This window comes from Labeo rohita, chromosome 3 (assembly GCF_022985175.1).
Source record: "Labeo rohita strain BAU-BD-2019 chromosome 3, IGBB_LRoh.1.0, whole genome shotgun sequence".
Classification (NCBI taxonomy): domain Eukaryota; kingdom Metazoa; phylum Chordata; class Actinopteri; order Cypriniformes; family Cyprinidae; genus Labeo; species Labeo rohita.
The window spans coordinates 14,740,267-14,765,816 of record NC_066871.1 but is presented as its reverse complement, the minus strand read 5'-3'; the positions used below and the strand labels follow the sequence as shown (position 1 = coordinate 14,765,816).

The 25,550-nt window shown below is 37.0% G+C and overlaps 1 protein-coding gene across 1 annotated transcript in view; it reads left to right on the top strand.

The window, feature by feature from the left end:
- The first annotated feature begins 11,946 nt into the window (after nt 1-11,946).
- The window catches only part of cacng3b (calcium channel, voltage-dependent, gamma subunit 3b), a 40,564-nt gene continuing 26,960 nt past the window's right edge, over nt 11,947-25,550 (top strand). The window contains exon 1 of the mRNA XM_051105864.1: nt 11,947-12,995. Within this exon, the coding sequence (XP_050961821.1) occupies nt 12,785-12,995 (211 nt within the window). The 5' untranslated portion in view covers nt 11,947-12,784. The remainder of the gene's footprint in view (nt 12,996-25,550) is intronic.

Sequence of the window (25,550 nt, the reverse complement as noted above, 5' to 3'; positions counted from 1 at the left end):
CTGCACAATGCAAGACGTTTCATTCACTGACGCGCTTCACTTACGTTCTTCAGTCATCAGCGCTAAACCCAGCAGCGCATATACTTACTTGCCAGCAGGGTTGCCAAGTTTTCACAACAAAACCTGCCCAATTGCTATCCCAAAACTAGCCCAATTGTATTTCGAGGGGGGGGGGGGGGCCTCCATTAAAAATCAAATTCTGGAGGGTAAAATAAATTTAATATTGTTGTCAAATTAATGGTTGCATTATTTTAGTGTAAAGTGAGATACCATGATGGTGTTTTGCATTTGTGTGCATATTAGTATCTTTTTGTGATGTTGTGTTGTATCTAGCTTTGATTCATGATGGTTTTTGGTGGTTGTCAATGTGTTATAAATTTTTAATAATTCTAAGTATAAAATGCAGTTTAATTTAAAGTGTATTATAAATGCATAATAAATTTTAAGTTTTTCAGCCTGGTTCTCATAAAAGCACCTGGGGATTTGGACTCCTCATTAATTCCTCATTAATTATTAATAGTGAAAATAATATTATTGCATTTTATTCATTTACTTTTTAAAATAAAATAATAAACAAAATAATAAAGTGTGCTAATATAGTTTAAAATAAAAAGGGAAAATAAAAATCTTATAGTAAACTTAAAAATGAAATTCCAATATTTACTAATATATCACTATGAAAAATTTCTTTTTGTAATAGTTATATTTAATGGGTCACACTATGTAAAATATGAGGACCAAACCAAATCTCCAGGTCCTTTTATGAGAACCAGGCTGAAAAACTTAAAATTTATTTATACATTTGTAATACGCTGACTTAAAATTAAAATGTATTTTATACTTAAATTATTAAAATTTATAATACATTGACAACCACCAAAAACCATCATGAATCAACGCTAGATACAACACAACATCACAAGTAGATACTAATATGCACACAAATGCAAAACACCGGCATGGTATCTCACTTGACACTAAAATAATGCAGCAATCATTCATTTTACAACATAATGTAACATTTCAATGAGCAACCATCAAATGTTGAGTGTGACACAGGGAATTCTGGGAATGCCAATTTACAGTACTGTAAATTATAAGATGACTTGTTTTCACTTCAAATAAAACTGTAACTGTATTAGCATTTTACTGTAATTACATGAAATGTCCCATGCATGTATGGTTTTTACTGAATATAATGGGAATTTACTGTTAACCAATTAACATGTTTTTACTATTGAATTTTTTTTTACAGTGTATGTCATTAAAAAGATTGAGTGTGTACGGGACAAATTGCATTTAATGACATTTGGAGTGCATTGTGTCCACAAAAGCTGTTTTCTGTTACCTGCCCCCCCCAAAAAACACTGAAGTTACGTGCAGGGAAAGAAGATTTTTGGTTTAAAATTTTGTGCTGACTTCCCAATTCTTTTGACGAAATGCAACTGGCTTTTGTCTTTCTGCAGAACTTCTCCCTTAGAACTGCTCGCGTAGAACTAGTCGCTGGCTGCAGTCTTTATGCGGGCCTGAAAAAAACATCAAAAGAGAGTAGGAATCGCTTGGTTATCCAAATGACATTGTATTTCGCTTTTCTGTTCCTTTTCCCCTTCTCTCCGCTCCCTCTCGTTGCCCTCAGCCAGTCTCCATTTTTGTCTTTTTACTCAACTTTTCCTCCCCTCACATCTTCTGTTTCTCTCCATACTAATGGAAAGAGAGAGTTGAGAGTTACCTGTGCTGGGTCCTGCTTCTTTGCCTCTGCCTGAAGTAATTTCTATGCTAATGAGACTCTCAATAAGATAAGACAGTCAGCAAGGGCTGCCTCTCCAACACAGACTTTAAGATGAGAGGGGCTGCCGGCTTCGCCCTCTGTGTCTATCCGTTCATGCGGATATTTATCTTTTATTCATTCACTTTCATTCAGATTCTGTCAGCTTAACTGTTTGTAAGGTTTTCTTTTCCTGTCTAATGGCATTAGATGCTGTGGAACAATGCCCGAGATCATAGGCAAGGTCTAACGGAGAAGTCGTCGTACTCGACTCGTTCTGCGTACGCCTTAGACGGCACGGGCTGCTGCGTGGGCTTGTCTCGTGTTCGTTCTTTATTATTTCCCCCTCATAGTGCAACCCGCCGTTGAATACATCGGAACTTATTTCTACGCAGCTGCTAAATGTGACAAATTACTAAAAAGTTTGGAAGCAGGTGCTGTTGCCACCTGTTCTGACAGCATGGAAATTCTTGTTGTCCTTGCCGCCCAGATTGGGTGTTTTGTCCACGGTGACTGTCTTGCACTAGGACTCGCCGTCGTGTTACCCGACCGCGATTACTGTTAGACGCGACTTAGTATGCATGCTGAAGCCCAAGTCTTTGACATTCAAAGGCATTTGGGTCTGCCATAGCAAATTAAAATGCATTTAGTTTGCAATCCCATAAGAAAGGGTTGAAAGGAGAATTTTAATGAACGGTAATGAAATGCTGATATAATGGGGAATGTGACAAATATCTGCAAAGAGAGCTGCTATTCCTCAAACGAAGAGCAGAACTGTGATTGTATTCTCAAGAACAAGGGAGAAAGGAGTATTAAAACCACAATACGAGGATGTCACTACTGTCAGAAACACAATCACACTGGATATTCATTTTTTGAGGTGGCATTTTACAGAGACTGCCTTTATATTGTGCTGCGAGTGACACCTTAACGTACTGTTTGCCTCAGATATACAATGGAAAAAAAACTGCTGAATAATTCAGAAACCACACAGCAACATTTATATACGTGTGTGTTTGTGTATCTACTAGGGCTGTCACGATATCAGATTTTTCACTACACGATTATTGAGGCCTCATAATATATATTGTGTAAGCCAGTTTCCACCAATGAATTAAAAAAAAAAAGTTATTGTGACTTTTTTGATCTAACAATTCAGATTTTTTTCCTCACAGTTGCAAGTTTACATCTCGCAATTCTGACATTTTTTCTCAGAATTGTGAGATTTAAACTCACAATTGTGAGTTATAAAGTCAGGATTGCGAGATATAAATTCGCGCAGTCGAATTCTGACTTTTTTCAGAATTCGTCATATGTAAACACAACTGCGAGAAATAAAGTTAGAATTGCGAGATATAAACCTGCAATTCTGCAATTTTTTTTCTCACAATTGCGAGTTTGTATCTTGCAATTTTGTCTTTATAACTTGCAGTTGCAACTTTTTATCACGCAATTCTGACTTTATTTCTCAAAATTGCAAGTTTATATCTCGCAATTCTGACTTTATAACTCGCAATTCCGAGTTTATATCTCACATTTCTGAGAAAAAACTCAGAATTGTGAGTTTGTATCACAGAGTTCTGAGAATCGTGAGATAAAAAGATGCAATAACCTTTTATTTTTTATTTTTTTAATTCAGTGGTCAGAAACAGGCTTCCATAATTGTGACATCTTTAGAAATCTTAAAAACTTATAAATAAATAATGCTATCAGTCAAATTCATCTTTATTTATTTATTTTTTTAACCAATGAATTGCAGCCTTATATACAAAAGGAAAATTACACTGAACAGAACAGAAAATGCTAACTGTTTTTAGTGTCAAAGTAAGACAATTTATGAGAATAACTACATTTTTTTTTTTCTGCAAACTTGCATTATTGCATTGATCGAGTGTTTGAAATAACTTCCTTCTGTGAACTGATTCATATTTTATAGTATTCTATACAGTAATAAAGACTATGTCAATTAACATTGCAATATAAATATACATTATCTAGTATGAATGAAACAAATCACACACTAGAGTTTTACGCTTCATAATGGTGCCAGTGCTGGATTATTATTTGTCATATTATTGTATGTGCACTATTAATTTGTAAATATTATCAATCCGGTATATTGTGACACCCCTAAATGGCATGATAGTGATATCTCATGATTTTATTATCATGATTATCGTCAATATTGCAACACGTGTAGTCAGGGTCGTAAATTAACGAGGGCTTGTGGCAAAAATGCCACCAAAATGAACAAAAACTTCCTATAAATTCAAGACAAAGGGACAAAAAAAATGCCCCTGCCCTGCACAATTAAAAAATGTATTATGGCTGCGATTAACATGTGAAAATGAATGAAAAGTGTCAATTTGCGGAATTACATTTAGATTCACTCACACTGCATTAGATTGCTTTTACGCACTGTTTTGTGCAGTGTTGAGCATTATAACCAATCAAATGCATTTATGTTGAACTTAGGAGTGCATTGGCCAATCAGAGGCACTTAGATTAGTCAGCGCTGTTATATAAATTGACCTTACAAATGTAAAAAATGCCCATGGAAATCAATTTCAGGGGGCAAATATTGCCCCTTAATGGAAAAAGTTCATTTCTGACCCTTCCTGTAGTATATTATAATAATAAATAAATAAATAAGTAAAATGAACAAAATGTATTATTGTTGTTGTTGTTGTTGTTGTTGTTGTGTTGTTGTTGTTGTTGTTGTTGTTGTTGCTGTTGTTGTTAAAGGGGTCATCGGATGCCCATTTTCCACAAGTTGATATGATTCTTTAGGGTCTTAATGAAAAGTCTATAATATACTTTGTTTAAAAATTCTCAATGGTTTTGTAAAACAACACCCTTTTTACCTTGCCAAAAACAGCTCTGCAAAAATCATCTCATTCTAAGGGGTTGTTCCTTTAAATGCAAATGAGCTCTGCTCACCCCGCCCCTCTCTTCTCTCTGTGGAAAGACGGTCTTGTTTACTTTAGCCGCATTTAGCCGCTAAACTTTCTACCACGTTATAAGAAAAGGCGATCGCAAAGATTAATAAAAAAACGCTTATACTCACTTCTGCTGTAAGTGAAGCTGGATCATGAATGATTTGCGCAAACACAGACGGATATATGTAGATTGGGAGGCGCATTCCCTTCACAATAAAACGTAATCTACTGCATCTTCAGCGGCTCAGATGTCGGGAGTAAATGACGACCACTATGTTCATTACATCCAGCAACACAACACCTCAATCGCTCAATCAGAGATATTCTTGTCTAACTTACATCCCTGCTCTGGCATCAAAACATGGAAAGTTACTGGACTGTGACAACTGGTCTGAGGTAAAACACTCATGTCAATCAACTATTGTGGGAGCGGCCTCTGTGGGTGTGACGCCACACCAACAGGCATCTGAGAACGGCTCGATTTGAAAAAGAATATATTATTTTTACAGATTAATTAAAAACCACTGCATGGATTTTTATCATTATAGGGTAGATTTGTACATACACTGCCAACACACATTAATGTTCAAACAACATGAAAAAGTGAACTTAGCATCCGATGACCCCTTTAATAAATATTTTAGCTCTTCATTTTGAACCCTGTTGTGCGTAATTAATGGTTTTGGATTTTTTTTTAAACAAATTTTACTCAAATTAATAACAAATTTACAAAGAAACAGAATATAACGTTGAATTAAGCATGAAATTTTGAAAGACTGAAATAGTTTTTTCTTGTAAAACATACTCTGAAAATCTCTGCCAAAAGTCAAAGTGTGCATTTGGGGAAATCAATGTTTGCCCATAATACCCTGAATTTCTCTGCTGTCAGTTTCTTCTAAAATTCTTTATTTCAGCCATTAGCTTTATTGCTAAGGGAGCAGCATCCTTGTGCTTCTCTGTCAGCCTTAAAGCTGAGCGATCTCACTGCATTCCAGCTCCATCAGCAAATGACACAGCTATGTGAACTGACCTTCATGGCGCTGGTCCCTCTAACATAAAACCCCACATCCCCATTTAAAGACAATCTGGAGCTCATTCACGGGCATTCATACAGTGCCAGATCAATCAAGCCCAGTGCCTCTGTGGGGAACCACTGTGAATGAGAGGTTAAAGAGGGATGTGAACAGAGGGGTTATCGTAATCACTTCACAGGAAATGGCACATGGTGAATAAATGGATTCATCTCAAAAGCTTGATGTCTTGTTATTGCAGTGCTCAGTGGAGTTCACACACTCGCTTGTTTATTGGGTAGCTTTAAAAAATTATTACCTTTTTTTTTTACTAGAATGTCATTCACATTGATTTTAGAATTGTATTATTGATTTGAATATGATATGAACAACACAAAGCTGTGTCAGTGGGAAAGAAACCCAGTCTTGCATCACGGCAGCGATTTCGACGACACTCTTTCGATTTGTACCATCTGTCATTATCCTTCGAGAGATTTGTAGCTGAGCATTTGAATTATAAAGCATTATTCATAGGATAACTTCATCCTCAATGCTTACGCTGGCTCTGGCGGAGGAAAGCAGGAAAAGCAGGCTGGGGGATAAAGGTGCTTCCCGCTTGGGAAAAGAGTCTGGAGTCACACTAACGTGTTTCCATGCTGTATGCCTGCTTTGTAAGGACCAAGTGAACAATTAGAATGAAGTAAAACACAAATGTCATTTCCAGGCTATATTTAGGGGTAGTGAAGACGGATATGTGATGTTAAACGAAGGGAGGTTCATATAACACTGAGCTGTAGTGGGAGGCAGACTTTGATCGGATCTTCACACAGTGCAGGAGGTGATGTGTCACATTAGGTGTGACACATGCGTTTCTCATCTGCTCATTTATTTCACAACTTGAAATAATGTGCAAAAAATGCACCCTGACCTAGTCCACCTAACCACAGTATAAAAATACATTTAAAATAGTATTAAAATTGATTAAATTTGCTTAAAATGTTACATTTGCAAGTAATAAAGGTTTAGTCATACAATCAGTTTGTAGGGTTAGGCTAACCTTTAAAGGAAAAGTTCACTTCCAGAACAACAATTTACAAATAATTTACTCACCCCCTTGTCATCCAAAATGTTCATGTCTTTCTGTCTTCAGTCATAAAGAAATTATGTTTTTTGAGGAAAGCATTTCTCCATATAATGGACTTCATTATAGGCTTCAAAGGGCTCTAAACGATCCCAGCCGAGGAAGAAAAACATTTGTATACTTTTTAAGCACAAAATCTCATGTAGCACAGGCTCTGGGATGCGTGTCCACGACGCTATGAATTAGTGATGGGTCGTTCTTGAACGATTCTTTCATTTTGAACTAATCTTTAATGTGACTCGGGAAGAACGAGTCATCTCGGGGAGTGATTCATTCAGTCACGCATGCACAACATCCTATTAGGTTCTGTACCGGAATTAGTTCACCTGTTTCGAGTCTTCAGGGTTTTTCGAGTCGTTCGTTCACCTTATGGGGCTGCCACATGATGAACGAACGACTCAAACCCGAAAACTTGTCAGATAAGAGGTGAGGTGAGCTAATCATAGACTAAAGACCCAGGTAAACAATGAATTAATCTTTTCTGTTTCTTATAGCATTACAGTTTTGTCTTGTTTGTAGTGTAATCAACGTTTGTGTAAGCAGTAATGTTAGATGTGTTAGGGAAATAACACGTAACATTTTATTTATATTTTGCTAAAATGAACGAAATGACTCTAAAAAAGATTTGTTCATTTTGCTGAACGAGACTCAAAGGTCCAAGTCGGTAAAATGATCTAAACTTCCCATCACTACTACGAATCGCGTGTAAGTTCACCGCCTGTGTACTGAGTATGGCAAAAAACTCCATCTTATTTTCTCCTACAACTTGAGAGGAGGACATCGTTGTACCTTTTTGTTTGGAAACAATGTTTACAAACTTCCACCACTTTCTTAGTCTTTGCGCGATCGTTTTGTAAACACTGGGTCTGTAGTTCCGCCTGCGTTCTGTGTGACCCTTTCGACGTGATTCAATAGTATGTAGCATCGTGGACGCACATCCCAGAGCCTGTGCTACATGAGATTTTGTGCTTAAAAAGTTAAAAGAAATTTTATTTTTCAAAACAAAATTGCAGATCATTTCGCTAGATAAGACCCTTCTTCCTCGGCTGGGATCATTTGAGCCCTTTGAAGCTGCATTTAAACTACATTTTGAAAGTTCAAAATCGGGCTACCAATCAAGTCCATTATATGGAGAAAAATCCTGAAATGTTTTCCTCAAAAACCATAATTTCATTACGACTGAAGACAGAAAGACATGAACATCTTGGATGACAAGGGGGTGAGTAAATTATTTGTGAATTGTTGTTCTGAAAGTGGACTTCTCCTTTAAGGCTAATAAAAGCACACTGCATTGATGACGTACTTTTGAAGGCTAGCACAGAAGTTTGCATAATGCTAGTCTCAGCCTCAGACGTCACCCCCACGGAACGTTGGCTAAACGTCTGATGCATAAGGCACGCTTATCTGCAAACACTTTCAAAGTGTTTCAAAGTCGTCATTGGATTGGTTAAATTATACAGGATTTCTGGGAGACGTGTCTCGCAGTCTTTGACGTTACGCCTGGAAACAAAGATGCCATGACGCCAAACTCCCTCATCGAAGAAGAAAGCTGTCGTGTTTACAACTGTGACAATGAGCACTTATTAGTATCAACTAAACTCTGGATTTTCAAAAGTATGTGAAATATTTCAATTTCACAGCATAGAATCTTTAAAATATGTCCAAGAGTTTTACACACCGGTCTGTTATTGTGGCGACGTTTCCATGCCCCTAAACATGACGTGCCACAAAACGAAATGTGATTGGTTGCTTTACCTGTCAGTCAAATGGCCTCTTGGGTGGGTCTTGATTGGACTTTCAGCTGTCAGTCTAAAGGTCTAGCTATGGGAGACTAGCATCATGGTGATTTCTTCCACAAAAACACAATAAGGATGTACATTCAAATATTCTAAACGTCTTTTATTTTCATCCATGTGGCTGAAAAGGCATAACAGAAGCCTAAGTTCTCCTGTTTCACCATATATATCCATTTAGGATGTATCATGGACCAATCATGGTCAAAGGTAAAATATTCAAGCCAATCAGCTTTAAGAATTTACTGCTTTAGGACTGCTTGAGAAAGGAGGAGAAAAAGAAGAAAATAGGCTGCATTTGTCATAATGAAGGTGTGGGAGATGGACTTCTTCACCATAGATGAGTAGGTGTTGGATGGAATGGGGCTCTCCATTCACATCTAAATGATTATAATGGTTGTGCTCTAATAATGACACTCAGTGATTTGTTTTGTAGATTTAGTATATTGACTTTTGTTGTGTTGGTGGTGATCTGAGAGATAATAATGCAGTATTAATTATCAAGACTGTTGATATCAGGGGACATCATTTGTGTGAGCATAATTATCAGCAAATATATAACACATCTGCTGCAAACTTATATTAGCAGCTAATAAAATTTGATGAATATTAATCACCCTCTTTGGAAAAAAATACCTCACTGACCACTACTAAATGGATCCAATTCCAATTCCACTTAATGATTTACCTTCCTTATCAATTGATTTACTACTTATTAAAAAAAAAAAAAAAAAAGTATGAACAGTTACTTTTTAAGGGGGTATTTTCATGACACCGTTTTCAGTTAAAAACAGTCTTGCAGCGTTTTGAAGGCCTGAAAACACAAACTTAAAAAAAAAAAATCAGCATCCAGCTATTTTAGCTGTACAAAACCGCTTGTTTTATATGGCCTTGCCATATTATGTTAATGGATTATCTTAATTATGAACACATTTATAGTGCAAACAGTTTTATTGTTTACTGCACGTTGTTATTCTTCTCATTATTTCCCTATAACGGCTAATAAACCAGAAGTCTTGCTGATAGGCGTACTTCCACTGAATAAGGTGGATAGATACTGTATGTGCACAGGTGCATAGTTTTTCTTGTGACATGCATAGTACAGCGTTTCAGTTGTTTTTGTGCATTTTTAATAGCGTTATCATGTTTCCAAAACTTTTAAAAAACGCAAAGGAAAAGTTTTTTCCATTTTTAGTACAGCTTAGTCATGTAAATGTACCCTTATTCTCACGGCATAATATGCCAACAGTTTTTACCCGTAATAGTGGGCGCCGCCATTTGTAAATGTAATGTGTCTGACTTCCGGTCTCATTCGCATCCAGCTATTTTTATTTGTGCAAAACAGCTGGTGTGTCTTACCATATTATTTTAATATATTATCTTAATTATGAGTACACTGGTTTGTAGTGCAAACAGTTTTACCAACACATTCTCACTTCCAACTCGTCACAAATTGACATTTGGTCAGGACCCTTTGGGGTCACTTTTTGACACATAGGGTACCCCTTTAGCGTCATTTTTCGACGTGCAGTGTACTCCATTGCTTTAAATAAGAAACAACATGGCATCAATATGCAGATGTGAAAGGCATTGGGAATTTTATTGTCATGATTAAATTACATATTGGGTAATAATTTTTCCATTATTGCATATATGTTGGGATGTGATTTTTCAATGTAAACAGTCAACAATTTTATTTACATTACACTATTTACACATTTATAAACACCTAACCCAACCCCTAACCCTAAACATAACCATTCATCATTATAAAACACAGGATATAACAGACAGATACAACTACAGTCACAATTTATTCAAAAAGTATAAATTCCCTAAGTCTTCCGAGGCAAAACAATTTGTTTCTGAGAGGAATAGATCACCGTCTCTATCCGCCACAGAGCTCAGATCCTGTGCACAAATTTAAAAATTGCCACCAGAAGAAGCGTTACGTCAGCTTTGGTTGTAAAATACCATTGGCTCTTGTGTGTCTCATGACCGATTGCGTCATGCTAAACAAGTTTGGGAGTATCTTTTTAAATGACATATGTGCAGGAGCAGGATCATTCATTTTCAGCAATTAAAACCTTATTATTTAATTTGTTCTTCGTATAAAGATATAGTATGGCTTCGGAGGGCTTGGAATGCAACGCAACTTGTTTGTAATACTTTTATACTGCTTTTTTATGGACAGTTTTTGAAATAAATACCTTTCACTGTGCTTTTGCCTGTTGTGTTTTTATGTTTTCATGGGTAAGTTAGGTTAAGTGCTCCAGAATATCTATAAAAATATAAATGTATACAAAATGATTCATATTTTTTACAAATGTATGTATGCAAACCAATAAATGCAACGCATAATGCAAACAACTAAAAGCAATGGAGTACCCTGCACATCAAACTGTGTGTCAAAAAGTGACATCTAAGGGGTCCTAAACCAATCGTCAATATGTGAGGAGTTGGGAGTGAGAATGTGTTGGTTTTACAGTTTAGTGCATGGTGTTATTCTTCTCCTTATTTCCCTATAGAAACTAATGAACCGGAAGTCTCGCACACAGGCTTAATTCTGCATGTGCACAGGCACGTAGTTTTTTCTTTAAACAATGACATCGCCAGCTACTGGTCTAGCATGCATAGTACAGCGTTTTTAGTCCTTTTCGCGAATCCGTGTGAACTGGATCATTTTAACAGAGTATCGCCTGTTTGCAAAACTTCTCAAAAACGCAAAGGATTTTTTTTAGTTTATCTTTGTTGTGTTAAACGTAACCTAACTCTCCCAGCATAATACGGCAGTAGATTTTGGTTTTGACAGGGCTCAGTAAGTGAGTCAGCCACTAATTAGATTCAGCCTTTTCGATTCGATTCACTAAAAAGAATCAGCGCATAAGAGTAATTTCTCTGAGAACTGGACAGTGTTGGTCAAGCACGTTTAGTTATTCACTAAAAAGAACCGACGTGCGCTCATCATTATACATTTCGCGCTGTAGATTCAGTGTTTTCCTTAGAACTACCGATTCTGAAAAATAACATTTTGTGGTTCCCGACCCAATTCAAAAACTAGATCAATGCAAATCGTGCAACTTTTGACTGTACCGTCATCAACATATCCCTATAATTTTAGCGATCTTTAAAAACTCTCCATGGAGGAAATGATCGAAAATGTCTGTGGCTCTTTAAGGACATTCCTGTTCTCCAGGGTCCGATTTTTCATGCATCGCTTCTTGCCCATATCTTTGCATATGAAGGCCTTAAGTAGCACATTGGTTGAGCCAGGGGCGCTGTGCGGGGAGAAACTCAGAGATTAGACGAGAGGCTTCGTCCATTCAGCAGCGCGGACAGCAGCCAGCGCGCTCCCTCCGCTCCGCTCCGCTCCCTCTGTGGGCGGTGTTTCAAACGAGCGGATTCGGGAGGAACGTGGGAGCTGTCATTGCTGTAAGACACATTTGCGGGGACCAGCATCACCGTTGACAGCAATTACAAGTGCTGGGATTATGTTCATTTAAACCATCACTTCTTGATAGGTGCCTTCATAACATGCTGCTCCACATATAATCAAGTGAAATTTTCTTTAGATATTCGCCAGATTTGAAGGGGAATTTTGGACAGACACAAGCTGATCATGAAGTGGGATATTTTACTCTTCTCTCGTGTTTTAGAGAAAAATACCGGATGCATCCGTTGAACGACGGTGTTTGCCGCTGGATTAACAAAGGACAGTATTTTTCATACTTACTCTCCGTGCATAAACACTGATTTATTGCCGTTCTCGGGAAACAAAGATGTTCTTGTGAAGTCACAGGCGAAACATCGTGTCATTCGTTTAGCCTCGTGCCTCAATTGCAAAATGCTGTGGTGCTGATGAGAGACTGTTCCTCGATAACAGTTTTTTCACAAGCCAGAATGAGAAACAAATAGCTCTCCGCGTAAGCGATGGAAACACTGTGAGCTTTCTTACTGAACTTGAGAAGCAGCAACAGCGACTGCAACAGTCTCGACACCCCAGAAATCAGCACGTAATAATGGTATGGGCTTCTGAAGTCGATTGGAGCATGGAGTCCGCACACCAGGCAGGCTAGGAGGCTTTACGAGACACGCTAAGAACCCTGTTTTGACCCCCCATCCTGAAATGAGGCAAAATGTTGATGTGTGACAGAGGAGTCCAAATGCTCATCACCACAGTGGGCGCGTTCGCGGCGTTCAGCCTGATGACTATCGCTGTGGGAACGGACTACTGGCTGTACTCACGAGGAGTGTGCCGGGTCAAAAGTAATAACGAGAACGAGACGAGCAGGAAGAACGAGGAAGTCATGACCCATTCCGGACTGTGGAGAACCTGCTGTCTAGAAGGTAAGTAAGAGATTTCGTGTGCTTCTGAAAGTCCAACTTATCTGCTCTCCTATTTATCTATCTGTCTATCTATCTATCTATCTATCTAGTAGACAAGCTTTTCTAGTATACACTAGGATTATTTAATGTGACCTTTTGGAAGCACTGTCTAGAAGAATGCATTTTTATACTACAATATTTAGATAATTCCTAACTGTCCAGGTGAATTGAGGGTTTTTTGAAGCTCTTTCAACAAATCGAGTCTTTTAAATATGCAGCGTGATGATTGCAGCTGTCATATAACCAATAAATCAGGGCTAAATTGTCTAATTACTCACTTGTCAATTCAAAATAAGATGGGCAATCATATTGATTACCTTATATTGCAGTTCAATAAAAGCACTCTATTCTACGAAGCATGAATGTCTCAGTGTTGACACGGAACAGAATACTTGGCTGATCTGTCCTTTGCATAAAGGAAAGAATGTAGAAGCCTTAAAAATGAGAATTGGCGGGGGGTGCATCGTATTCACTCATAAAGCTGTAATCGGCCCAACCGATATGTCAATCAAGGTGCTCTGAACAGACTGTTGCCCCCCTCACATGCAAAGCGTCTTTAAAAGGCTTTTTGAGGGGAAATCAAAGTCAGTTCAAACTAGAAGCCTCCAGCCTTACATAAGTACAGTGAGCGCAACAAAACACCCTATGGAGTTGAAACATACCCTGTTATTCAAATGTACATTATATATCCCCAAAACATCAGATCGTTTCCCTTCTTATCTTCCCTCTTTTTCCTTGCCTTTGTCCTCTGGATGGATTCATTCTAATTCCATGCAGTTTAGGTTTTGGCAGCCCTGACACTGCTTGACTGGGAGCGAAATAATGTACTTCATAATGTCTTTTCAAACTTTGATTAATCTCCTGCCCCAGGGAACGCAGAGAGGTGACATGACTGCAGTGTGATGGGAGATCCTCATCTTTAATTGAAAGGGATGGGCGCAATCCAATAGATGTGGCCATGGCAGATTACACAAATCCAGTGATTGACTTTTCAGTATTAATTTAATTGAAGTGTATGTCACTGTCACCCAGTGCACAGATACCCACAGCCATATTTGATCCACTTTAAATCTCAAAAAGATTCTCATGATTTATTCGCGTAATATCAATGAGCGATTGATCCGTCTAAGTAGAAACCTATCACTCTGAGTCATGGTGTAGGCTTGTCTGTACATAAATCTTTGAGGAAGGTAATAATGAAGCTTTCTGCTGGACAAGACTACATGACCAGCTTCTCTGAATATAACCTTCAGGACTGTGCTATTCTACAGCCTATCACTACCTTATGCATGTTTTTCTTCATGCATGACAGCTTTGCTTTGCATGTTATTGAAAATCATCACAGAACCAGCAGTGACCCTTTTTGTTTTCTTAATGCACAATTTGGGTCTTATTTCATAGAAAAAAATGTTGGCCTTTGTAATCTTGAATTATAATATAATAACTTTCCTGTTGTGATGACATCACCTAGGCCATGCAGTGTATTTGATAAGGTTAACCAATAGCCAAAAAGGTATTTCGACACATTTTAGCAAGCTCTTTTTTGGTCTGCCTCCGTTCATGGTGTGAAATGCCTACTTATCACAATCCAATTAATTCTCAATTGATAAAATCAAGTTTTTCCCCTCATCAAATAGTCTTTCTTGATCAGAAATGTGTTGAATTACGAAGATAAAAAGAGTGGCGAAAACCCAATTCAGATTGACTTTAAACATATTTTCCATTATACACGTTGACTTATTGTTCTTGAGCGACTTGGCCTCTTTGAGATTATCGGTCTTGTGTTTGAAGTGATAGTTGACCAAAAAATGAAAATTCTGTCATCATTTACCCTCATTCATCCTCATGTCGTTCTTTAGCTGAACACACACACACAAAGCTGCTTCGGAGCATGATTTTGTTTTTGTCAATGCAATGAAAGTATCTATCTGTCTTTTTTGGACCCCATTGACTTTCAATGACTGGATTAAAAAAAGACACTGAGACATTTCTCTAAATATATTCTTTTTAAGATTTTGCCTGCCCATCCAGTCCTGATGGTTAATGGTAAATGAACTTGGCTTGCTATCCTTGACGGAGGTTGAACCCGAGGCTTGGCTTGAGCTCCAAGTTTAACACCCCCATTGCAATACTAAATAGAGGGAGAACAACAAAAATAGAGGAGGAGATGGGGAGGTGGAGGGATGCCGGAAGAATTGGCCTAATGTCTGCTGCTTTTATAGGCTCGTAATGATAATTGACAGGTCTGAATGACTGGGCTCCTCCCAAACCTATGTTTGGAACTTCATTTTATGTTTTGCAAAGAAAGTCATACCGGTTTAGAATGACATGCATTTGAATAAATTATAACATAGCATTCATTTTTGGATGCTTGAAATTTTAGAGGAAAGCATCTCAGATGTTTGCACTAAGGAAAAAAACTGTACAGGTGTACAGGCAGGGCCAGACCAGGCCTCGCGCTTGAAGCGGCCCCATGGCAAACAGACCGAGGAGGGGCCCATGGGCCCCGTGCCAACTTGGGATGGCCCTGTGTACAGGTGCATATTGTCGAAAAGCCATGAGTGTTAGGGAGGGAGTGTAAGGGTGTGTTTGTGCCTTCAGTAGTCTGTCAGGTCGCACTACTTTCGTCTGCAGACTCCTTATATGTCCAGCAGCCAGGTGTGTTAAATGCTCTGAGGGGAGTTCATCAAGTACAGCTCTGTGTGCCAATATGTAAATGGCTGTGTCTCCGCAGGAGGCCTAAACGGCAGCACTGATCGAGACTTCCCGGAAAAGCTGTGAAGTGAGGTGCGTCTTGGATTTGATGGGCCATAAGAATCGCTTAAGATCATGTTTCTTACTGCATAATTACAGTTTAAAAGCCAAAGGCTGATGGTACAGTCATATGTTTAAAGCAAACATCATATCAGTCCATTAGAATTCATGTGAATGATATGAATCAGTGAGAATGTGATTCACTGCTCCAGTTTTTCATTGAAACACACAGCTACCAAAAGGCATGAGTTTATTAGCCCTGTTCTTTTTTTCGATATTATACTTTCTTGTTTTATATGTATGGGGTTACAAAGACCCCCTTGATATACACTACTGTTCAGAAGTTTAAGGGTCAGTAAGATTGTTTTTTACTTTTACTTTTACAGAAAGACATCGATCGTGATGGTAAAGACATTTAAAATGTTACAAAAAAGATTATTCTATTTCAAATAAATGTTCTTTTGAACTTTTTATTGATCTAACTTTTATTGATAAAAAATATAAAATATTATGGTTTTTGCAAAAATATTAAACAAAGCAACCGTTGTGACCCTGGACCACAAAACATGAGGGTCAATTTTTTTCATGAGGGTCAATCTGAAAGCTGAATAAATAAGCTTTCCATTGATGTGTGCTGTTAGGATAGAACAATATATGGTTGAGATACAACTATTTAAAAAATCTGGAATCTGAGGGTGTAAAAAAAAATCTAAATAAAGAGAAAAACCTTTAAAGTTGTCCAAATGAAATTCTTAGCAATGCATATTACTAATCAAAATTTGATATATTTACGGTAGGAAATTTACAAAACATCTTCATGGAACACGATCTTTACTTAATATCCTAATGATTTTTGGCATTTAAAAAATTGATCATTTTGAACCATACAATGGATTTTTGGCTATTGCTACAAACATACCAGTGTGACATATGACTAGTTTTGTGGCCCAGGGTCACAATTAACTATTAAAAAGTGTTTCTTGAGCAGCTGATTAATGATTTCTGAAGGTCTCCACAGGACAAAATTAAATTATCTTAAAATATATGAAAATAGAAAAGAGTTGTTTTAAATTGTAATATTTCTCAATATTACTATTTTTAAATATGTAGTAAAAAATTAATATATTTAAAAATACATTTATTTCATACTAGTTCAAATCTGTTAATATATTTACTGACATATTGCTTGAGACTTACTGATATAAAGATTATAGTTAAACTTTATTTCGAGAGTACTACTTGTGCACAGTGCACATTTCTTATTATTGACTAAATGTGTTTTAATGTAACTATTGATGAGGATTGTATGATCTTTGAATAAATGCAAGATATGTAAAGTGTACCTTAAGTATACTTCCACTTTATCAAAATTAGATATACTTAAGTATATCTTTAGTTGGACTTCACCACTACTTTTGCACAATTAAAGTGCATTAAGCGCAAAATTTAGCGGAGTCAAAATTTACTAGTTTACTACACCAAAAGTACAATTGCAGGGTATTTTTATTAAGTACATAATTATGTAGATATATTTGTAGTGTACTTAAAATTATTTTATATCTGAATTATTTTAATATGCCCCAGTTTAATCAAAAACCCAATCAGCAGGTCATTTTGAAGCGTTAACTTATCATAAAATAAAACTGATATTTTAAAATACATTAAAATAGAAAAGAGTTGTTTTAAATTGTAATTTTTCTCAATATTACTGTTTTAGGGTGTTTTTTATTAAATAAGTGCAGCATTGGTCAGCATAAGAGACATCTTTTCATCTTACTAATAGTGTATGTCTAAAAATAATAATTTCAAAATTAAACTTTGTAAATTATTTTTATGTGCTCCTAATGTAATCAAAATCCAATCAGCAGATCATTTGCAAGCTTTAACTATGTTTTATCATAAAATAAAATTGACATTTTAAAATACATTAAAACAGAAAAGAGTTGTTTTAAATTGTAATAATATTTCTCAGTATTACTGTTTTTATTATATTTTGAGTGCAGCGTTGGTCAGCATAAGAGACGTCTTTTCAAAAACCATATTAGTGGTGTATGTCTAAAAATAAGAATTTCAAAATTAAACTTTTTGAATTATTTTAATATGCTCCTCTGATCTAATCAAAAACCCAGTCAGCAGATCATTTTGAAGATTTAACCATCTGTGTTATCCTAAAGTAGACATGCACTGTGACTATTATTAATTCCACAAATTCTAATAAAGAAATACATATATCAAAACAAACCAAATAAACAACTGGCAGAAGTTTATTTGTAAGTGTTAGAGAACTGAGCATGTGAAAATCCATTACATTTAATCGTGTTTTATATCTTGAGTCTGTGAGACCCAAACAGAAATGATGTAACATTTTTCAGAGGAGTATTTTTGAAGCGTAAGTCAAAAATGTGTTTATAATCAATTCTCAAAAGATTAGGAAAAGTCCAGAAGTATCCGCCTGATACTTTAATATTAAGCATAATTGTCAAGCTATGAAATTGGCCTTCAGGCCTCCCAAACAGAACATGAGGGTTAAATATACGGCGCGTTGCATCGCGTGTCATCACAGGGAGACGCATTAGTGGTTATGTACGTAATAATACGCGAACGCTCCGTTGGAATTTAACACGGGTTCATATGCTGAATGGAGGTGTAAGATTAATGCAGTACGTCCTCAAGTGCAGGTGGATCTCAGGGGAACGGTTTGGCCGTGCTCAGGATAAATGATGACCTGGGAACTGAGGTAAGGAGGGGGAGAGAGAGGCAAAGCAGGGAGTGATGAAGAGGGACTCTTCCTTCCAAGTGTGCACCCAAGCAAAGCCTGTCTCATACACTCTCATCACGCACACACATCTCCTTGGAAACCAGCCGCTCCCGCCTGCGAGATAGGCCCACTGCTCTATCTCCATACCTTCCCCCATCCTCAACCCTGCTTTCCGTCCTCCTCCTCTCTTCGTTCACCAAAGCTTTGGAGAAACACAAACACGAAATGCTGCCCGGCCATCACACGGCTCCTCAAACATGTGTCAAACATGCATGGAGAGATGCGCACGCATTGTGGAGTCAGATTGGCTCATTGGGATGTGAACATACTACCTCATAACTACTTACACTGGCACTCGGGACACTTTGCAGGCATGCGGGCCTGTGTTTTTGCCTTTTAAAGGTGTGAGTGAGGGCTGTTAGACTGGGGACAAAAGGTTGGGCTAATACAGTGGACTTCATTTATTATGGCAGTGGTAATGGAAGAAACTTGTCAGCACTTTGCAGTACATTGTTGAAATACACTTTTTATCTATACGCTAGCAGAATTTTTTTTTTGGTGGCAATTTGAATGAGCAGAAGAAATTAATAATGAATGTTTCTTTGTGTTAAAACCCAGTCAGTATAACAGTCAGATATGCTTTCACCATTTTCATTTAGTGCCGCTGACATGAGCTCCTACACGTCTTTGTGTAAAGACTTATGGGGGAATGTGAAGACACTTCCTGATTTTAAATGACGACAAGTAAGCAGACAATTCTTTCTGGTGAAGTATGTAAGTGATAATGTATTCCATCCTGAGTTGGGGATTATTTTTTGCAATAATGACCGACTGATTCTACGCTATCCTACTTATAACTCGGCTAACCACCAAATAAATCAATATGTGGACATTAAATATTGATTAGAGTTTAAATAAAACTTAACTTGTACTTTAGCTCATTACATTACACAAAACAAATGGCCTATAAATAAGGCAGTGTTAATGAAAGTACTATGGACAACGGCAAATGGTAAGAAATATCTGACTGTTCAGAATTGTATATTGCAGAATGAATGGAGTCTCATTCACTAGTAATTGTGTGGATTATTCATAGAACTTCACACTGAAAAATTTCTGTCAAATTCACAAGCATTCATAACATTATGCTATGTTAATAAATCTGGAAAAGAATGTTTCTTAATACTGTGTGTGGTTACCTGGATGATCTACGACTGTTTTTTTATAATTGTGATAGTTGTTCATGAGTCCCTTGTTTGTTCTGAACAGTTAAACTGAGCACTGTTCTTCAGAAAAATCCTCCAGCTCCTGCAGATTCCCTTTCCAGCAATGACTATGATTTTGAGATCCATCATTTCACACTGAGGACATTTGAGTAACTCAACTATTAAAAAAGGTGCAAATATTCACTGATGCGCCATAATGAAACATGATGCATTAAGAGCTAGGGGGTGAAAACTTTGGAACAGGATGAAGATGTCCAAATTTTTCTTATTTTGTTGAATTTTTTTTTTTTTTTCATTTAGTACTGCCCTTCGGAAGCAACAGAAGATACTTGCATGTTTCCCGGAAGACAAATTAAGTACAATTTACCTTGATCTTCAAATTCAAAAAGTTTTCACCCCCAAACATCATGTTTCCTTCTGGAGCTTCAGTGAATGTTTGAACCTTTTTAGTTGCATATGAGTCCCTCAGTTGTCCTCAGTGTGAAAAGATGGATCTCAAATCATACAGTCACTGCTGGAAAGGGTGAAAATATGCAAAAGATGCTGGAAAACAGAAGAATCTGCAGGAGCTGGAGGATTTCGCTGAAGAACAGTGCTCAGTCAACAGTAATCAGTCATAGATCATCCAGGTAACCACACACAGTATTAAGAACCAAGGGTTCACAAATTTTTGAAAGGGTTATTTTTACAATTATTTTTTTCGTCTTGTGGACTATATGTAAACATCTTTCATGTAAAATATCTCACTCAGGACAGTACTAAATAAAAAAATAACATGCATTATTGACATTTTCACAGATTCTGCAAGCAAGGGGTTCCCAAACCTTGACATGCCACTGTATGTGTATATGTATTTATATATATGTACGTGTATATATATATATATATATATATATATATATATTCAGCAAAGATACAATGAATTGGTAAAAGTGTAAAAGTTACAGAAAAAAAAAAAAAAATTAAACAGTAAAGAAAAATCTAAAGATTTCCATTTTAAATAAATAAATATTTTTCTTTGTAGCTTTTTATTAATCAGAAAACTTTGGGGAAAAAAGAATCATGGTTTCCAGAAAAATATTGAATTCAATTAAAACATTAAACAGTAAATACTGCAGGAAGCAAATAAATAAATAAATAATATATTATATTTTTATTTATTTAGGCATAGTATTTCATTTTAATAATTATATAATAATATAATAATGCAATGATTATTGGCAGACAAAAATATTTTGAAATATGTTGTTTCACTCTCATAGTATGTAATTTAGTATATAATATAGAAATATATATTCAAAAAGTTTTTAACATTAATAATAATATTATTATTATTATATAATATTATATTATTATATAATATTAAAAGTCTTTATAATAATTGAGCACCAAATCAGTATATTAGATAGATTTTTGAAGGGTCATGTGACACTGAAGACTGAAGTAATAGCTGGTGAAAAATAACTTAAAACTTTAAATTTAGCGTAAATCAAAGAAATAATTCAAATTTCACAGATATTAAACTAGAAAACAAAAATTTGAATAATATTTCACAAAATATGTTTTTTACTATCGTTTTGATAAAATAAATTCAGCATTTGTGAATGCATCTTTCAAAAACATGAAAAATTAACCTTAATTATTCTAAAACAAGATTTTGACATGCATGTGGTTTTATTTGCTTTTTTTTTTTTGGTAAGCTTAGAATAAATCTCAGTATGAAAGTTATTGATGAGTAATGATTTGTTTGTGAATAAGAGCCATTGCCTATTTCAGAGTATTTTCTAGTATGTGTATACAATGGCAAGTTCTTGGCCTCTTCCTAGTCCTACGTTTCTCACTGTTTTTGGAGTGTAAGACATTGCTAAAAGTACCCACCATGCACTGTGACAAACTGAAGAAGAGCACAATTTTTGCAGTTTGTATAGTTCTGAAACCATACAACATTTAGCAAACCAATGTATTAATATCTAATGCCATGCAAAATCAATACAATATTGATGCTAGTTTATCCCTCCGTGACAGTGTGTTAATTTGATGTGGTGGGTACATGGCGTCCTGTGAAGCCGGCAGGAGAATGTGGACCATAGTGAGTCACTGCTGTTCCAGGCTCCTGCCTGTGATGCTGCCTCTGCCCCTGGCTGCGATGACCTTTGTGAGGCAAATTACTCTTGATAGATCCTCTAACAGCATTGGTTAAGCTTGCAAAAATAGCTCCCCATGTCTCCTCCCCATCTCAGAGGCGACCAGAGATAACGCGGCCGCCCCCCACTCCTGTAGGCCGAGCTGAAGAAAGCGAGGTTGCATGGTGAATCCGACATTCATACGGGTGTGCGTCAGATTTATGAGAATGCGTTTTGGGTTTACTTTAACAACTTGCTCAAATCAATCACGCATTAGTCTCAAAGGCAACACATAACTGATTAAAGACCGGTGACCCGTAACTGGGTTTTCAACAAGAAGGAGGGATTATATATTTTATATGTGCTGTTATCTGACTGTTAAGACATTCACTAAGGAGCGTGATACAGTTTTATGGGCCCTCCGCTGACCCGAAACAGTCTCTTTTGGAAACGTGCCTGCTGTGTACAGTACATAAACACGCACACATATTCACACAGACCTGCCAGAGATACTGAGTGGCTCATATTAGCTTGAGATGAAAGTGCCAGGGCTAGGATGGATTTCATATTGGTTACTGTGAAAAGGGGAGTGCGGAATAAAGTAAGAGACTGTATTATATTGACGAGAGGGACAGGGTGCCAAGAGAAAGCAGGCCTGAAAAATCTGTTTGTGCAAACACTTTTCAATGAGTGTTGATTTAGGTGATAACAGGGCTTCTGAGAATGTGTTGCTGGCAATCCGTCTTTGTGTGTGTGGCCTATTTGCTCTGCCACTAGTATTGTCACTTTGTCACTCACAAAGGAGACTGTCATAAAGGCAAAGACTTTGAATGCATTAATCACTATTTTTCATACTCTTTGTATAGTTTGTAATCTTTAGCAAAAGTGAATTCATTTTTTATTTTGTACATTGTTGTGATGCTTAAATTCACCTGTTTTAGTGCTTTATTTTTTATTTATTTAGACATAGGTAGTATATAATTTTAATGTTGCCCGTTCATTGATTATCAGCCAGGAAATAAGTATTGGTTTGTCACATTATTATTACTGAGAAAAGGAATATCATTTTTTTCATTTTCCGTCTGGTCCTCATGAGAGATCTCCTTCTTAGAGCTGCCGAGTGAAGCGCATCAGTGAATGAAATGTCACAGTTTTGTGTTTTGCTGTGAAACTAGCAGCGCATAGCCTAGATTTAAGTTTTCATTTTCAATAGAAATCTTGTACAGTATTACAGTTAGTCAATTTAAAACGGTTATTGTTCATTGGCATCTGTTGACCATATCGCGCTCAAATGAGCGGTCTGAACTTGTTTACACACAGTGATGGGAATAACGGTGTTATAAATAAATGCCATTACTAACGCCATTACTTTTTTCAGTTACAAGTAATCAAACAAATGACAGTTTCCCCTGTTACAACGCTGTTACCATTACTGACAATAAAATGTGGCGTTACTATAATTTTGCATTGCGTTCTTCTTTTAAGGTAAATTCTGGCTTATTCCTCTCAGCGCGTCTTCTTCCAGAAACGAAAAGTAGCTGAGATGAACTTGATGAATGTTCACGTTTGTTTATGGAGGTGATGTGGGTGTTTACCTACATGTCCGTGCGTCTCACCTGGATGTTTTAAATTTGAAAAACAGCTACTTGTGGATGTGATTACATTAGAGATGAGTTTAGACGGGAAAAATTGGAGCTCGCGTTGGTATCATACGGATTACTTTATCAGAGAATATTTGTTTTCAACGTGACTTACTTCATTTAAAAGTAGACATTTCAAGCTTTCTATACATGTCTGTGAGACACGTATTCGCAGAGATTCAGGTTGTTTATGTACGTGTCTTTATGTTCGTGTCGAGACGGCAGAGAGCGCACCCTGTTTATTTTATTTTACAAAAGCACATTGTTTTCTTGTTATTACGAGTATACACAATTAAAACTTGACCCTTTGCAATTTCAAAGTGATGGAGTATTTTTATTTCTTTTTGCGGTCATCGAGGAAAAACAAGACAAAACGCACCAGTGCGGTCTTTGACCCCAGAGGGTTAACAGTGTTGCTGTGGGATGTTTTTCACACAATAACGTGCTATTTATTCCCATGGATGGTGTTTCTCACATTGTCCCACAGTAACATTAAACTGTGTAGACTAGTGTACAATGTTTTATTAATTTAACATGTTTAATATTGGAGGCGTCAAAGTTATTTGACATATTTGAACATTTTTTTAAAACAAGTAACACAGTAGATACTTTCCCTGGTAATTAGTTACTTTTATAATGATGTAACTCAGTTACTAACTCAGTAACATACCCAACACTGTTTACACAGTGCATTTTTTATTTTGTTTGCAGATGATCTGCCCCCACCCAATCAACAGCTGAAGGATAGAACAAAGTCCCAAAACAGAGTTTTTTTCTTTTTGATAATTTGTTTTACTTGGATGTACGACAAAATAAGGAAGAAAAATTTGTTGCTACCTCTGCTTCATCAAAACTTTACAACTAGGTCTGGGAAGAAAATAGAACAATAAAATCTACACAAAAGGCACTAGTGAAAAGTTTTTATGTGACCTTCATATAAAAGAAAAAGAAAGTTATGTTTCTAGTTTCAACCGTTGGGATATACTGTACAAATGCCCGCGCTTGAAGAAACACTCATATGCAAGTGTGCATGCATGCCCACACAATTGTTACATCTAAACACTCAGCTTTATCTGACACTAACAACAATATAGGTCTAGCAGTCCCAAGGTCCTTGGCAGTGTCAAACACAGACTTTCACACTCCTTGAGCAAACATTGATTGCGTTGGCCTCTAGGGGGTTTCTCTTAATGTACTTAGAGCTCAATAGCATCGCTATAGCTCTTCAAAGTAGCACCCTGTCCGCACAAGTCACCGAAAGAATTATTGTGGCTTTGGCAATGAGTAAGTGTCTTCAATATCTGCAGCATGTCCACCTGCGGGGTTTCATAAGCTTACCGCCGAACAATAGTTATGGCTGTGTCCCTGTTTTTATGAGCTATCTGTCTTGTGTTTCTGCGATCTCCTGGTGTATTGTGATTAGGAAGCCTGCTGAAAAAGCTGTGTTCCTTCCCTGTGTTATTAAGTGCCGTTATCTCCCTTAAGCCCTGGTTGTTTACTCGCTTGCATCCACTGATGTGGAACAGTTTTTGCCACATTTCATGTAGATGTCCGGCGTTATTCCCGAGCTCTCGTATGATACGTATTTTATTAGGGAGAGTGGGAAAGCAAAGGGATCAGGGAGGGATAGAAGTGAATATTGATGCGTATGTGTCGACTTCACCTCTGCGTGAACGCGGGCAGCGCTGCTAGAGTGTTAACAAGCCAAATAAGTCCATTAAACTCGATGTTGGCCCGCGCCTGAGGAGACCTCTCTGTGGAGAATGGGCTGGCAGCAACCTTTGGCTGGCTTGCGCAGGCAGCTTCCTCCTTTTCATGGAAAACTAAATCAAGCATGTTGGCTCTGAAGAATAGCCATGAGATGAAGGCCATTCGATGTGTGTCGAAAAAAGTGCTTTTACAGCAATCACGGCGTCAGCACTGGCTCGTGCGTACATACCAGCTGGCTTCGAGTCCCTCCCATACGTGTGCTCCCCATCCCTCGGATCAGGCTCCGATGCTATCCGGCAAATGTT